The sequence below is a fragment of the Scyliorhinus torazame genome, chromosome 1, assembly GCF_047496885.1.
Source record: "Scyliorhinus torazame isolate Kashiwa2021f chromosome 1, sScyTor2.1, whole genome shotgun sequence".
Classification (NCBI taxonomy): domain Eukaryota; kingdom Metazoa; phylum Chordata; class Chondrichthyes; order Carcharhiniformes; family Scyliorhinidae; genus Scyliorhinus; species Scyliorhinus torazame.
This window is the reverse complement of record NC_092707.1, coordinates 82,404,971-82,418,835: the sequence shown is the minus strand read 5'-3', so window position 1 is coordinate 82,418,835 and position 13,865 is coordinate 82,404,971. Positions and strand designations below refer to the sequence as shown.

At 45.2% G+C, this 13,865-nt stretch overlaps 1 protein-coding gene across 2 annotated transcripts in view; it reads left to right on the top strand.

Annotated features, from left to right (window-relative positions):
- Window positions 1-13,865, top strand: part of kremen1 (kringle containing transmembrane protein 1) — a 264,680-nt gene that overhangs the window by 191,883 nt on the left and 58,932 nt on the right. Inside the window, exons 7-9 of one of the 2 annotated variants that reach the window (XM_072497136.1) lie at window positions 6,752-6,916; window positions 6,998-7,082; window positions 8,969-9,370. In XM_072497136.1, coding sequence (XP_072353237.1) covers window positions 6,752-6,916; window positions 6,998-7,082; window positions 8,969-9,026 — 308 coding nt within the window. In that variant the 3' untranslated portion in view covers window positions 9,027-9,370. Of the gene's footprint in view, window positions 1-6,751; window positions 6,917-6,997; window positions 7,083-8,968; window positions 9,371-13,865 lie in introns of those variants that run through there. The other variant, XM_072497127.1, reaches the window with a different exon arrangement.

Genomic DNA, 13,865 nt, shown 5'->3' with positions numbered 1-13,865 from the left:
CGTCACGCCGTGCAGCGCGTATGACGCTGCACGGCGTGAACCACTGCGCAAGCGCGGATCCCGTTACGTCACTGCTAGCCCATTTCGGGCCGGAGACTATCGACCCATTTTTCCGACGTGATGCAAGTCGGATTTGCGCCGTTTTTTGCGCCGATCGGCGGACTTTCCGCCGATAATGGAGAATTTCGCCCCATATCTCCCTCAAAATCAAAGTGGCAAAAATGAAAGTTTATTTATCTGAGCAAACAAACATTTGTAATAAAGTAGGTCAACTAATGGGACAAATAGAGATTAATGATTCTGATCCAATTGACAATAAGGAGACATGGGGCAGAATCTCACCCCACTGCCACCTCCCCCCCCCCCCACCCCAACCCCCCCACCCCCCCGGCAGGTTTACAGGTGGTGTCATGGAAATGTCACTTTAAGAAATGTTTGTCTGCTCAAGTGGCTGCAGTGATGTCAGAGTGTGGGTGGAGATGAGCTCTGGCTCTGCTTTTTAGTTTCGCTTTGAGGAACAGCTTGCGTGTGTCTGTGTTTTTTGGTTTCATTTTAGTGTTGGAGCTGAAGCCAGCCAAAGAAGGTGTAATTTTGATCTCTCTGTCATCTAAAGACTATCTCTAGGTCATTTGATGAATTCAGAGTGATAACTGATATCAGAAGAGAATTTAAACCTGATGTGCTTCTGTGAAAAGGATTTTTGTCTTATGGATGTTAAAAGGACAGTTTAAGGATTACTTAGAGTGCTGTATTCTTTGGGAGTTGTATTTGAATTGATGGTTGCTAAAATGTTCACTCTATGTTTTAACTGAGTTCATAGAATAAACATTGTTTTGCTTTAAAAAGTACTTTTAACTTTCTGCTGTACCACACCTGTAGAGTGGGCCGTGTGCTCTCCATACCACAATCTAGTAAAAGTCGTGGGTCAGGTGAACTCCATGATACACTTTGGGGTTCTCTAAACCCTGGTCCATAACAGTAGGAAGAGCCTTCCTGCCACCTGCTCCCTACCTGCCCTCAATTTTACAGAGGATGGGTGATATTGCATTCAGCCTGCCCCTCATCACTCCAAATGAGGCCCTTAAGTGGCCAATAATGGCCAAATAGTAACCACTTCCAACTGGCCTTAATACTTATGCTGGTGGAAGAAGGTCAGGTCAGGGATGGTGAGCAGAGAGGAAAGCTTTGTAATGTTACCCTGCTAAAGCCTTGGGTGTTAAAGGAAGGCCTCCAGCCAATTAACGCTCCTTGATATGGCTGAGGACCAGCCAGCATTGATGGGGATGTGTTCTGTAGCATATGGGAAACCCGACCAACCATTAAATTCTGTCCATGGTTACAAGGTGAGCAAGGTTAAGAAATAAATATCTCAGGGTAGAAAACAATTTGAAAGGACGGAGAGAATAGAAAAAGTGGAGGAGGAGCACTGATAATAAAGGATGATATAAGGGCAGTAGTGAGAAAGGATCTTGGCACAGACAATCAGCAAATGAAATCAACATGGGTGAGATTAGGAATAATTAATTTGTATAATGCTTTCACAAGAGTGCCCGGAATAATATATTGTGGAACTAACTAGGAATTAACTGATCTTACATCTAATTTTGTGCAATGTGGAAGGTTTAATTTGTAATCTTATTGGAAAGCTCATCTGGAAAAAAGTGATTGTAATACAATTAAATATCACATTAAGTAAAGCAATGTTTTCTAGCCCCAAACAAAAACTCTTGAATTTAAACAGAGCCAATTACATCGGTATGAGAAGAGAGCTGACGAAGGCTAATTGGGTTAATGAACTAAAAGATATGGTTGTGAATTAACAGTGTGAAACATTTAAGGAAGGATGTTTCACAAAAGCGCATTCAATTTTTAAAAAAACTCTGTAAGAAAGATCCATCCGTGGTTTATTAAGACAATTCAGGACAGCATTAAATAAGAGGTGTAAAATGATGCAAAGAATATTAATAAATTTGAAGATTGGCAGTGTTTCAGAAACCAGCAATGATGATCAAAAAGTTGACAAAAGGGAATACATCGAATGGGAGTAAACTAGCCATGGTAAACTTAAGGCAATTTATATCAGTCAAGAAAAATGGGCAGCACGGCAGCATTGTGGATAGCACAATTGCTTCACAGCTCCAGGGTCCCAGGTTCAATTCCGGCTTGGGTCACTGTCTGTGCGGAGTCTGCACATCCTCCCCGTGTGTGCGTGGGTTTCCTCCGGGTGCTCCGGTTTCCTCCCACAGTCCAAAGATGTGCAGGTTAGGTGGATTGGCCATGCTAAATTGCCCTTCGTGTCCAAAAATTGCCCTTAGTGTTGGGTGGGGTGACAGTGTTATGGGGATAGGGTGGAAGTGTTGACTTTGGGTAGGGTGCTCTTTCCAAGAGCCGGTGCAGACTCGATGGGCCGAATGGCCTCCTTCTGCACTGTAAATTCTATGTAAATTCTATGATAAAAGAGTTGGAGAATATTAGGATGGACTGGTTTAGATTTTTCCAAATTTCCCCAGATTCTGGAAGAGTCCTCATAGATTAGAAGTTAGCAAATATAACTTTGAGATTTGAACAAGGAGGGAAAGAAAACAGGGAACATCATAAAAAGATATTATTAAGGAGGTCTTAACAATGCTCTGGGAAAATCACAGTATGATCGGACAAAGTCCACATGGGAAAGCGATGTTTGAAAAATGTGATCGAGATTTCTTTGGAGTTATGAGCAGGGGTAATGAGCAGGGAGATGAAGGGAATCAATAAATGAAATATACTTGGATTTCTGAAAGGCATTTGATAAGGTGTTACACAAAACGTTATTACGCAAGTAAGGGCTCATGGGGTAATAAATTAGCATGGACAGAAAGCAGAGAATCGGGTTGAAATGGGACATTTTCAGGTTGGCAGGTTGCAATGAGTGGAGTGTTGCAAGGATCAGTGCTGGAGCCTTGGCTGTTTACCATCGATGTCAGGGTCTGGTTTAGCACACTGGGCTAAATTGCTGGCTTTTAAAGCAGACCAAGGCAGGACAGCAGCATGGTTCAATTCCCGTACCAGCCTCCCCGAACAGGCGCCGAAATGTGGCGACTAGGGGCTTTTCACAGTAACTTCATTGTAGCCTACTTGTGACAATAAGCGATTTTCATTTCATTTCATTTCATATTAATGAATCAGATGAAGAGGCTGTAAGTGACGTACCTAAGTTTGGTAACAATAAAAAGCTAGGTTGGAATGTAAACTGTGAGGAGAACACAAAGTGGCTGTGAAGGTATAGAAACAGTTCAAGTGCACGGCAACAAGTTAGCAGACGGCGTATCATGTGGGAAAGTGTGAGGTTATGGTATGAGTAGAAAAGCAGAATATTTATTAAAAGGTGTGAAGTTTGTTAATGTTGATGTTAAGAGACATTTGGGCATACTCATGCAAGGAACACAAAGTCTTACTTTGGTGAAACCACATTGGAGAACTTTGTGCAGTTTTGGTCTCCCTTTCTAAGGACAGACGTACATGTCTTGGAGATGGTACAGTGAATTTTCATGAGATTGGTTCTTGGGGTTGTCTTCTGAGGAGAGGCCCCGTATTCTCTGGAACTCTGAATAATCAGAGGGGATCTCATTGAACCACACAAGATTCAGAAAGGGCTTGATAGGACAGCTACTGAGAGGTTGTTTTCCCTGGCTGGGAATTTTCAGGTTTAATTTCAGGATAAGAGGTTTTTCAAGTATGATAGAAATGAAGAGAAATGTCTTCACTCAAAGGGTTGTGGATCTTTGGAATGCTGTACACCAGGGGGTTGTGGATGTTCAATATTTTAATATAATTAAGGCTGGGATGGACAGATTTTTAATGTCTGAGGGAATCAAGGGGACATGGGGAGTGGTCAGGAAAGTGGAATTGAGGTAGGAGATCAGCTATGACTGTGTTGAATGATGGAGAATGCTTGAGGGGCCAAAAGCTCCATTATTGCTCCCATTTCTTATGCTCACATATTCTTCGGGTGGGATTTTTAGGCCCTTCCCGTTGGTGGGATCTTCCAGTCCAGCCGATGGTGACACTCCGTGGCGGTTTCCCTGGCGGTGGGCGGGGCCTACAAGATGCCATAGTCCTTGGAGGGGCCAGAAGTTCCCACTGGCAGCCAATAGCGAGGCTCCTCAGCCGCCGGAATAAATCCTGGCCTTACATAATTTCCTGCCCTTGAAGTTTATCAATGCCCTTCCAAACAAGCTGCTCTGCTCTTCAGCAACCTATTATAAACAGGCAAGAAATCACTGATGTAAACAAAGGAAATTGGCAGATTTAGAGTATTCATTGTGACGTCTTTGTGTCTCCTGCCCTCCATCTAATGATGCTCTCTCTATAAAGTATGAAGAATGTTCTATTGATCTCAGGGTTTACAGGTGAGAATAATTACAAGTTTAGGAGACCCACCTTTCTGAATTAGTGTTTGGCAAACCTGTCTTTGCTTTTTAAACGTGCACACGTACATACGTCATCACTCACTCACACTTGCAAAGACACACATCCAATCTACGCATGTGCACAGCTCAGTGATGGAAATCACGCTATCTTGTGTAACGACACTTTGGTGAAAATGACATACTGCAATTTTGCTGATGGACAGCGGTGTCTCTTTAAAGGCTACAAATAGACCATAACTAAATTGTGCCAGTCCAGTCAGGTTAGATGCTGTTCTTCGGCTTGATAGTGGTTTCATTATGTTAAACTACTTCAAAAATAATTACCCCCACTGCCAGGAAGCAGGATAAAAATAGTTTCTGCCTTCTCTGCATTAGAAACAAATGTTACATTGGAGTGCGCCTTTAAATGATTGAAGTTTATGACTGTGTCTCTATAGAGTGGACTGGAGAATCCATTCTGAGCTCCTTCATGAGTGATGTGTTGGGTGATCTGGATCACATACAGGTCACCAACACTTGAAGTAGTGCAACACTATTTTATTAAAACGTTAACTATTTAAACATACTTGAACTGTGGGTAAATACGATACTAGCTTTGTCCTAACCAGTTGATGCACTCAGCACATGGTGAATGTCTGTGTTGCAGGCTGTGAGCTCTGTGCTCCTAGCTAGCTGCTACTCGAATGAGCAGGAACTCTGATGCCCCCTGTGTTTATAGTGCGTGTGCTCTCACTGGTGATTGGCTGCGGTGTTGTGTATGTTGATTGGTCCCACTGTGCATCCATCAGTGTGTGTCTGCACCATGATATACTGGTGTATATTATGACAATGAGGTATTATGTCCAAGCTGATAGTCATTTCAAAATCTGAGCTACTTTTCCATTCTCATGGATTTAAAATTTATGCTAAAGCAGTGAGGGGAGAGAAGCCCCGCAAGAACAGACCAATAAACACCAAGTGGAGCAACTTTTTCCCCTGTTGTACCTCTGTGTCGCTTGCAGTGTCTCAAAACACTGGCAGCTCTCTTATGGAAGCTAAATTCCCACACATTCTAGTCACACCATGACAGTAGCCAGTCTTAGGATGCACCTACCTGAACCCAAACAGTCTTGGATCCTTTCGAATTACTGATCTAGAAATCTCTTTAAAGTTTAACAAATCATACAAGAGTATACGTGGTAAGGATTTTCTTTTCACCGTCACCAGTTTCTCCCCCCTCCTCTGATGGCACCTTCTCTCGCTAGAGTAGAGGCATCACACTGTTCACTTTATCCAAGACACCAGCCTGGATCTGTGAACCTAAAGAGGGCCTGGAAATGTCCTCGGTCTGCTTGTGCTCCGCCGCTGTAACCTCCCCCACTTTCACATGCAAACAGGGTTTCTGCTGCTGTTCAACCATTTTCTGTGCTGTCCCTTCATGATGTCACCGTGGGAGGGTTTTAAACAAAACAGATGCATCGAGATTGTCTCAAATTTTTTGTGTAAAGCCATGAGATTCAGACTGAAGTTACAAAACGCACCAACACGGAAGGGCTCGAGTCCGAAACGAAAGAGAAAATGCTGGAAAATCTCAGCAGGTCTGGCAACATCTGTAGGGGGGAGAAAAGAGATAAAGTTTTGAGTCCGATGACTCTTTGTCAAAGCTTTGACAAAGAGTCATCGGACTCGAAACGTTAGCTCTTTTCCCTCCCTACAGATGCTGCCAGACCTGCTGAGGTTTTCCAGCATTTTCTCTTTCGTTTCAGATTCCAGCATCCGCAGTAATTTGCTTTTATCCAGGGATAGAGTCAGGACTTGAGCTGCCTAAATGCAAGTGGTGTGAGACCCCACTCTTTTACAATGTGGAGAATAACTTCTGCTGTGGTATGCAGTGGGGTGAGTAAACACACCCACAGAAAGTGAGCTGCAGCCTGCAGTGGGCATGCATATCAACACTTCATCATCCAAGGGCCAACCTTGGCCCCAGATTGGCCTGGTATTGGTACAAGTGCCACTCTTACCGGCCCTCTACATTTCCCTTTCAGATTTCAAGATGTACTTCGACAATGACTTACGAACGGCATGATTTAAACTGAAGACCTTTTTGAAATGGTGTTTAAAAATAATTGAGAGGTGGCAAAAATGTTAATATGCCTCTCCCTCGGCAATGGTTAAAAAGATTGTGAGGGAGGAAGGTTCAAATTTAAAGTGCCCCATTGTGAGTGTGAATTAGACTCCCAGACAAAGGAAGGGAAGGCTTTCAAGTGGTTCACTGTAATTAATTCTTCAGGGGAGATATATATTTATTGGGTGTTTTAAATGGATTACAATTCTCCCTCTGCTGACCGCTGTCATCTCCACAGCTATAAAAGACAGCCCCCGCGCCCAGCCTCCAGCAAGCAAGAACGATATAAATGCATCGGATGTGATAACGGAGAGGGTGGGTCCTGGCACCAATGCAGCACGGTCGTCAAAGATCCTTTACTTCATCACAGCAAGCCCCAGCCAATCGAACCAGAACATGCCAGGTTGGTACCTCTCTGCCACTGGACAGTGCCTTCTGTTTAACATCACTGGTCCTTACTAACCAACCCTGCACTTATTTACAGTGTGGACTATCTACGCCTTGGCAGCCCTGCTTACACTGACGGCGGTCGCGATGGTTTCTAAGATTCTTCTTCATCTAACAGTGAAGTAAGTTTCAGGAGGTTTCATCTTGTCTCAAAGCAGAGACAGTTTTCATTTGAAGTAAATGCGATAATGGGCCTCCTATCCAGTGGCTCAGTTAGTGAATGTGCTGTGCGAGGTGTGGCATTTAGATCAGGAAAGTTACACCTTCAGCACCCAATATGTCCTGTATAAATCTCAGAGCCCTGCAACAGCATCAACTGGTATAGAATATAAATCAGTGGCTAACAGTAAATTGGCAATGTCTGCACTTGAGGAGTCAATGACAATCCAACATCACACTGATTTCTGAGTCGCCTTTTACTGGCTTTGTTCCATTTGTTTAACATGTACACCATGCATTCAATTTCATCTCCCATCGGGCTGAACATTTCCATAAATGATCCAGAATCCTTCTCAATTCTTGAGCTGCTTCTGCCTCCCTATAATGTCACCTCAGAATGTGTACTCAGCGGAAATAGGGAAATGAAGAGCTAATCTGTGTTTGGTTTGTCAAGAGTCATCACGCAGTTACTGTCTAATCACACCGTGTTACCAATAGCCATAATGAAGCACATCAACAGTAATCATCACAGAATTGTTACAGCACAGAAGGAAGCCCGTCATGTCTGCGCCAACTCTCTGAATGAGCAATTCACCTGGTGCCACTCCCCTGCCTTCTCCCTGTGATCCTGCATATTCTTCCTTTTCAGATGGTCCAATTCCTTTTGCATGCTCAATTGATCCTGTCCTCACCATAATCTCAGGCAGTGCATTTCCAGATCCTCCCTCTATTCTCAATCCTTCCACCAATGGGAACAGTGGGTGCAATTCTCCCATCGGGAGACTAGGTCCCGACGCCGGAGTGAAAACCGGAGTGTTTCACTCCAGCGTCGGAGGCCGTTCCTAGCCCCCTATTCTCCCGCCCCCGGGGGGGGGGGTTTGGAGCGGTGCCGCGTCATTTACGTGCGCCGGGCCTTGGCGCCGCGTAAATGACGCGACCGGCGTCACGTAAATGACGTCACCCGCGCTTGCGCGGGTTGGCCGGCGCCAAACCGCACATGCACGGTTGCTGTCCTCCCCGCGGCCGCCCCGCAAGAAGATGGCGGATCGATCTTGCGGGGCAGCGGAGGAAAGGAGGTCCTCCTTCAGAGAGGCCGGCCCGCCGATTGGTGGACACCGATCATGGGCCAGACCCCTTTTGAGCCCCCCCCGGTGCAGGAACCCCCCTCGCCCCCCCCACAGGCCGCCCCCCCCAGCGTTCCCGCGCTGTTCCCGCCGGCAGCGACCAGGTGTGGATGGCGCCAGCGGGAACCTGTCGTGTTGGGCAGGCCGCTCGACCAATCCGGGCCGGAGAATCGGCGCTCGCCCATTACCAACGGCAAGCGGCGATTCTCCCAGCGGCCAGCCGTGATTCGCGCCGCGCCGGTTTGGGGGGGGTGGGGTGGTGGGAGAATCGCGTGCGGGCGTCAGGACGGCGTGGCGGGACTCACACGGCGCCCGGGCGATTCTCCCACCCGGCGTGGGGGGGGGGGGGAATTCCGCCCAGTATTTCCTATCTACTCTGTCCATGATTTTAAATATTTTGATCAAAATTCCTCTCAATCTTCTCTTCCCCAAGGAAAACGGTCCCAACTTCTCCAATCTAGCTACACAAACAAAGTTCCTTACCCATGGAACCATTCACCAGAATCTTTTCTGCAATTTCTCTAATGCCTTCACAATTGTCCTGAAGTGGGGTACGCAGAACTGAACGAAATAGTCTAATTGAGGCCAACCTGGTGTTTTATATTCGTGTAACATAACCTCCTTGCTCTTGTAGTCTATGTCTCCATCAATAAAGCCTGAGATGCTATATGTTTTATTAATTGCTCTCTCAACCTGACTTGCCACCTTTGATAATTTATACACAGGTTCACCAAGTTTTGCTGCTTGTGGACGCCTTTCAGAATCCTGGGCGGGATTCTGTGATCCTGAGGCTAAGTGTTGACACCGTCGGAAATGCTGTCCCGTTTCTCAATGGCGTCAATGGGGCCTCAGGAACAGCAATTCAGCGTAGAGCGGCCCTCCGACCGGCGCCGCGCCAATCATGCCGGTGCCAATGGCGCCGATCCTCCCCTCTGCGGAGAATCGCGTGCCGGCGTCGGGGCGGTGTGGCGCGATTCGCGCCGGTCTCGGGGATTCTCCGCCCCGGCCCCGGGCTGAGAGAATCCCGCCCCACATTCTTTATTTTGTATTGTCGCTCTGTGTTCTTCCTACCAAAATGAATCACTTCACACCTCTCTACATTGAAACTCATGTGCCACTTGTCTACCCATTTCATCAACACCATTTTGCGTTATCTATAATATCTATGAACAGGTACTATCGGGGTTGACCAAAAGACCAATTGTTGGAGAATTAATAGGTCAACCATGAAAAAAAATTGACACAATAAAGAGTCATTCAGCTCATCCATCTCATGCTCAAATTCTTCAGTTACAACACCCAGCTGAAATTCGTGCATTCATAATGGTTCAGAATGTAGCAGCCATTGGGGAAATGCTGACTGCTAAGCATGAAATGTATCGCAAAGCGTGTGAAAATAGGTTGCAGTCCCCAGTGATGAAATATAGATATTGAACGAAGGATGGCCTGTTTTATGAATATATGTATGAATCTGTATTAAGCCAGAGATGGCAAAGTATTGATTGAGTCTAATTTAGGGCATCAATCATTAATAGAAACATCATGTTATGGATTGATGTACCAATTATTTACACAATTAGAAATGGAGCAGAATTGTGAGGAAAAACTGGAAGAGCTTGAGCTTTCAGTCTTGAAGAAGGCCACGGAGAGAACACTTAAAACAGGAACTTAAGATAGTGAGTAGCATTGAAAGATAGACATAGAACATTGCTTCAAACTAAAGAATGACAGCAGGAGCTGAAACGTAGAAAAGGCAAATTAAGGATTGGTATCAGGAGGTTCTTCATATGAAGAACGAGCAACAGGTAGAATGGGCTTGGTATCGAGGCATTGAGGCACAAACCCTTGAATCTCATGTGAAGCAGCTGAATGCTGCTTTCAGAGAACTCCAGGGTCTTTCTGGTGAGAAATCTTGAAACTCTGAATACAAATTCCAGATTATAGCAGCCTCCATGTTGGTCTGTCTTTTGTTTAGTTTAACAGCTTTGGTGTTGTACTTTGTTGGTCCTGAGGGAGAACCCAGAACGCAGAGAAATGTGTTTCTGCTCCAAAGTGGAATGTAATGATGCTATTAGTGTCTCCAGTTCAATCTGAGTTGTTTCATTGGGCAGTTATCAGTGCGACAGCCATCATGCTGTGAGATGCATGGAACTAGTTCTGGATGTATAGTCAACCAGAAGCAAAAAACTAGTGAATCTGGCAGCAGCCCAGCAGCCCTACGAATGCATGTGCCCCTGCTACTGCCAGAACATGGAAAGCCTGATCAGTTATATACCTTGCATGCTGTTGGCCTCGCTCTGGTAGTGCTGAAGCCTCTTTTGTACATACCATAACACAGCAACAGGACAAAGCCATTCAGCCTCTCGTCATTCAGTTAGAGCATGACTGATTGATACCTCGACTCCATTTTCCCACCTTTGCTCATATCCCTTGCTACTCTCGCCCGATAAAATCTACCGATCACATTCTGGAAAGTTCCAATTCTTCCAGAACCTTCAGGCTTTTGGGGGAGAAAACTTCAGAACCGCATTACCCTTTGTGTGGAACAGGTGCTTCTGATTTAACTCCAAAGTGGCCCAGCTCTAATTCTAATATTACTCCCTCTCTTTGTTGCATCATGCATCAGAGTGAATCAATTCATTCTATCTGCTCCTTCAAGTCCATGTATCATTTTAAATACCTTAATCAGATCACCCCTCCATTTTCTCTTCTACGGAGAGCTGGATTTATGGAATGTTTCCTCGTCATTTGCCCTCTCAAGCTGCAGAATCATTCTGTTGAACCTATCTTGTCCTTCTTCAGAGGTCAGTATACCCTTCCTGAGATGTGAGGCGCGAAGTTTCGAGTTCACCACGGGCTCAAATCCCGTTATGGCCACAAAATCAAAGATGGTCACACAGGATTTGCTCTGGCAAGATCTCCCCCCCCCCGATTATTATTATTATTATTATTATTATTATTATTATTATTATTATTACTATTATTAATTTGCCATTTTTTGGGACAATCCCCCCCTCCCCCACATGGTGTCCAAAACTGAATATAGGACTCCAGAATGGTTTGGCCAAGGTTTCATACAACTAATGCATAAATTCTTGCCTTTTGTATTCCAGTAACCTTTGTTGTGCCATCTCTGGGCCTGAGTGGGATTACTGAGGTTTCCTTGGCTTTAAATATACCCCCAGCCATCTGATCCTTCCCAATAAAGTAATTGGTCATGATTGTAAAATAACCTCCTTCTCGTACATGCGGAACTTCAAAAGTGCCAGTGAGAAGTAAAATCTGAGCAAAGTATCAGCCTTAAAAGCGATCCAGCCATCAATAAACCTCATGGTAACCAACATGAAAAAATAGCTGGAATGATATGAAAGACTTTTGTAAAAAAAAAACTTTCAAAGAGTGAGTTCTGGTAAGGTCATCAAGGAGCTGGCTCAAAGCAGTTACGGATAATAGCAACATGAAGCACTGAGATTGAAACAGTGCTGTACAATATTAAATATATTGAGTTATATCGTCAGATGGTAATCACAAAATGAACTGTGGCGTCACCATTTGTTATTAATTTTAAAAATTCTTTCATGGGATCTGGATGTTGCCAGTAAGGCCAACATTTGTTGCCCATCCTTAATTGGCATTGAACTGAGTGACTTGCTGGGTCATGTCAGAGGGTACTTAAATGTCAACCACATTGCAATGGATCTCGAGTCACATGTAGGCCAGACCAGGTCAGAATGGAAGATTTCCTGGATCCCTAAATTTTAGCGTGGCCAATCCACCTAACCTGCAAATCTTTAGGTTGTGGGAGCGAAACCCACACAGACACGGGGAGAATGTACAAACTCCACACGGACAGTGACCCAGGACTGGGATCAAACCTGGGACCTCGGTGCCGTGAGGAGCAATGCGAACCACTGCGCCACCTTGCTGCCCCTCCTGGATCCCTAAATGACATTCGCGAACCATGGTTTTTATGACAATTGATGATGGGTTTCATGATCGTGGATTGAGACTAGTTTTCAATTCCAGATTTTATTAATTGAATTTAAATCCCGCTGGCTGTGATGGTGGAATTTGTTCCCGGAGCATTAGCCCGGAACCTACGATTACCAGATATTGTCACGCTGCCACCAATAATATTGAACATGATTTTGACACAATTTTTAGTAAGTAACTTGAGTAAGTAATGCAATAACATGTGAACTTAACTCCTCCATGATGTCAGGCTATGTCATCTCTTCCACCAAATGCCGTCACTATAATGCCGTTAGCACTAATGATTTAAATACTATCGTTGTATTCCTGGTTTACTAAGGAGTTGGATTTTAGGAAGGTTGGGGCTACAGTTTGCCACTTCCAGCCAGTGTGCCAGTTTACTGGCTTTGGCCTCCCATTTTCGAAGAGGCTGTTTTGGGCCAGTGAGTGGGACACATCTAGACAGCTTCAAGTGGTGGTAGCCAATTACACACCATCATTAAGGCAGGTGGGCAGGTATTGGTTACCATTTTCCAGTCAGCAGTAGGATCCCATGAAGGCCAAATTCCGCTAAATCACAGTCGTGCGATATCCGCAGTTGCATCCATAGGTCACTTTGTGCAGGGATGACAGGCTGGCAGCTGTGACAATTCTTATTTTATCATCTCATAAGAATTCTTTCGAGGCTGACTTCACTTTTCACCTACCGACATTGACCTTTCCACCGTCTGACAGTGGGTCTGCTGGTCCTCCTGTACGGGACAGCTACCTCTTGGCTCCCCAGACTTGGAAATCAGCCCGCTGTGCTTAATTGACTGGAGGATGCCACTTAACTGGCCGCCTTCTTGAAAAACGCTTCCAGTGTCACCCCCCTGGCCTGTCTGGGTTCTCAACTGGAATTAGCCCTCTGGTGAAATCCAGACCGTGGAATGGAAATCTAGCCCCCAGGGTTTAATATTCGCATACCTGTTCAAATTAGTGGCTGGTTTAGCACAGGGCTAAATAGGTGGCTTTTAAAGCAGACCAAGGCAGGCCAGCAGCATGGTTCAATTCCCTAACCAGCCCCCCCCCGAACAGGCGCCAGAATGTGGCGACTAGGGGCTTTTCACAGTAACTTCATTTGAAGACTACTTGTGACAATAAGCGATTTTCATTTCATTTTTATCATTTCATTTCATCTGTTCATGACCCGCCCCCCCGCCCCCCCCCCCCACCATCCTCCCCCCCACTATCTCTGTACCTTCCTCAGCCTTACAATCGTCCAAAATATTTGTTCTCCCCTAATTCTGGCCTCTTTGGTATCCCTCACTTCCACTGCCTCGGACGCTGCGGCAGCACTTTCCAGAATCCCAGCGCTGGAATTCCTACACCTCTCCACCTCTCTTCTTCAAGCTGCTGCTGAAAATCTCTGTTTGAATATGTTTCTGGTTATCGATCTTCATGCCCCACCCTTTGGTCTGATTATGCTCCTGTGCCTGGGAACGTGAATTATGCCACATCCGTCTATCGGGTGAGACATTCAACCAAGCCCTCATAGGTGAACATAAAAGCTCCCATGGCACTATTACAAAGAGCAATTGGGGTGTCATCTCCGGTAATCTGGCCAATACTAATTCCTCAATTAACACTGACCATTCAGTTGTATTATGG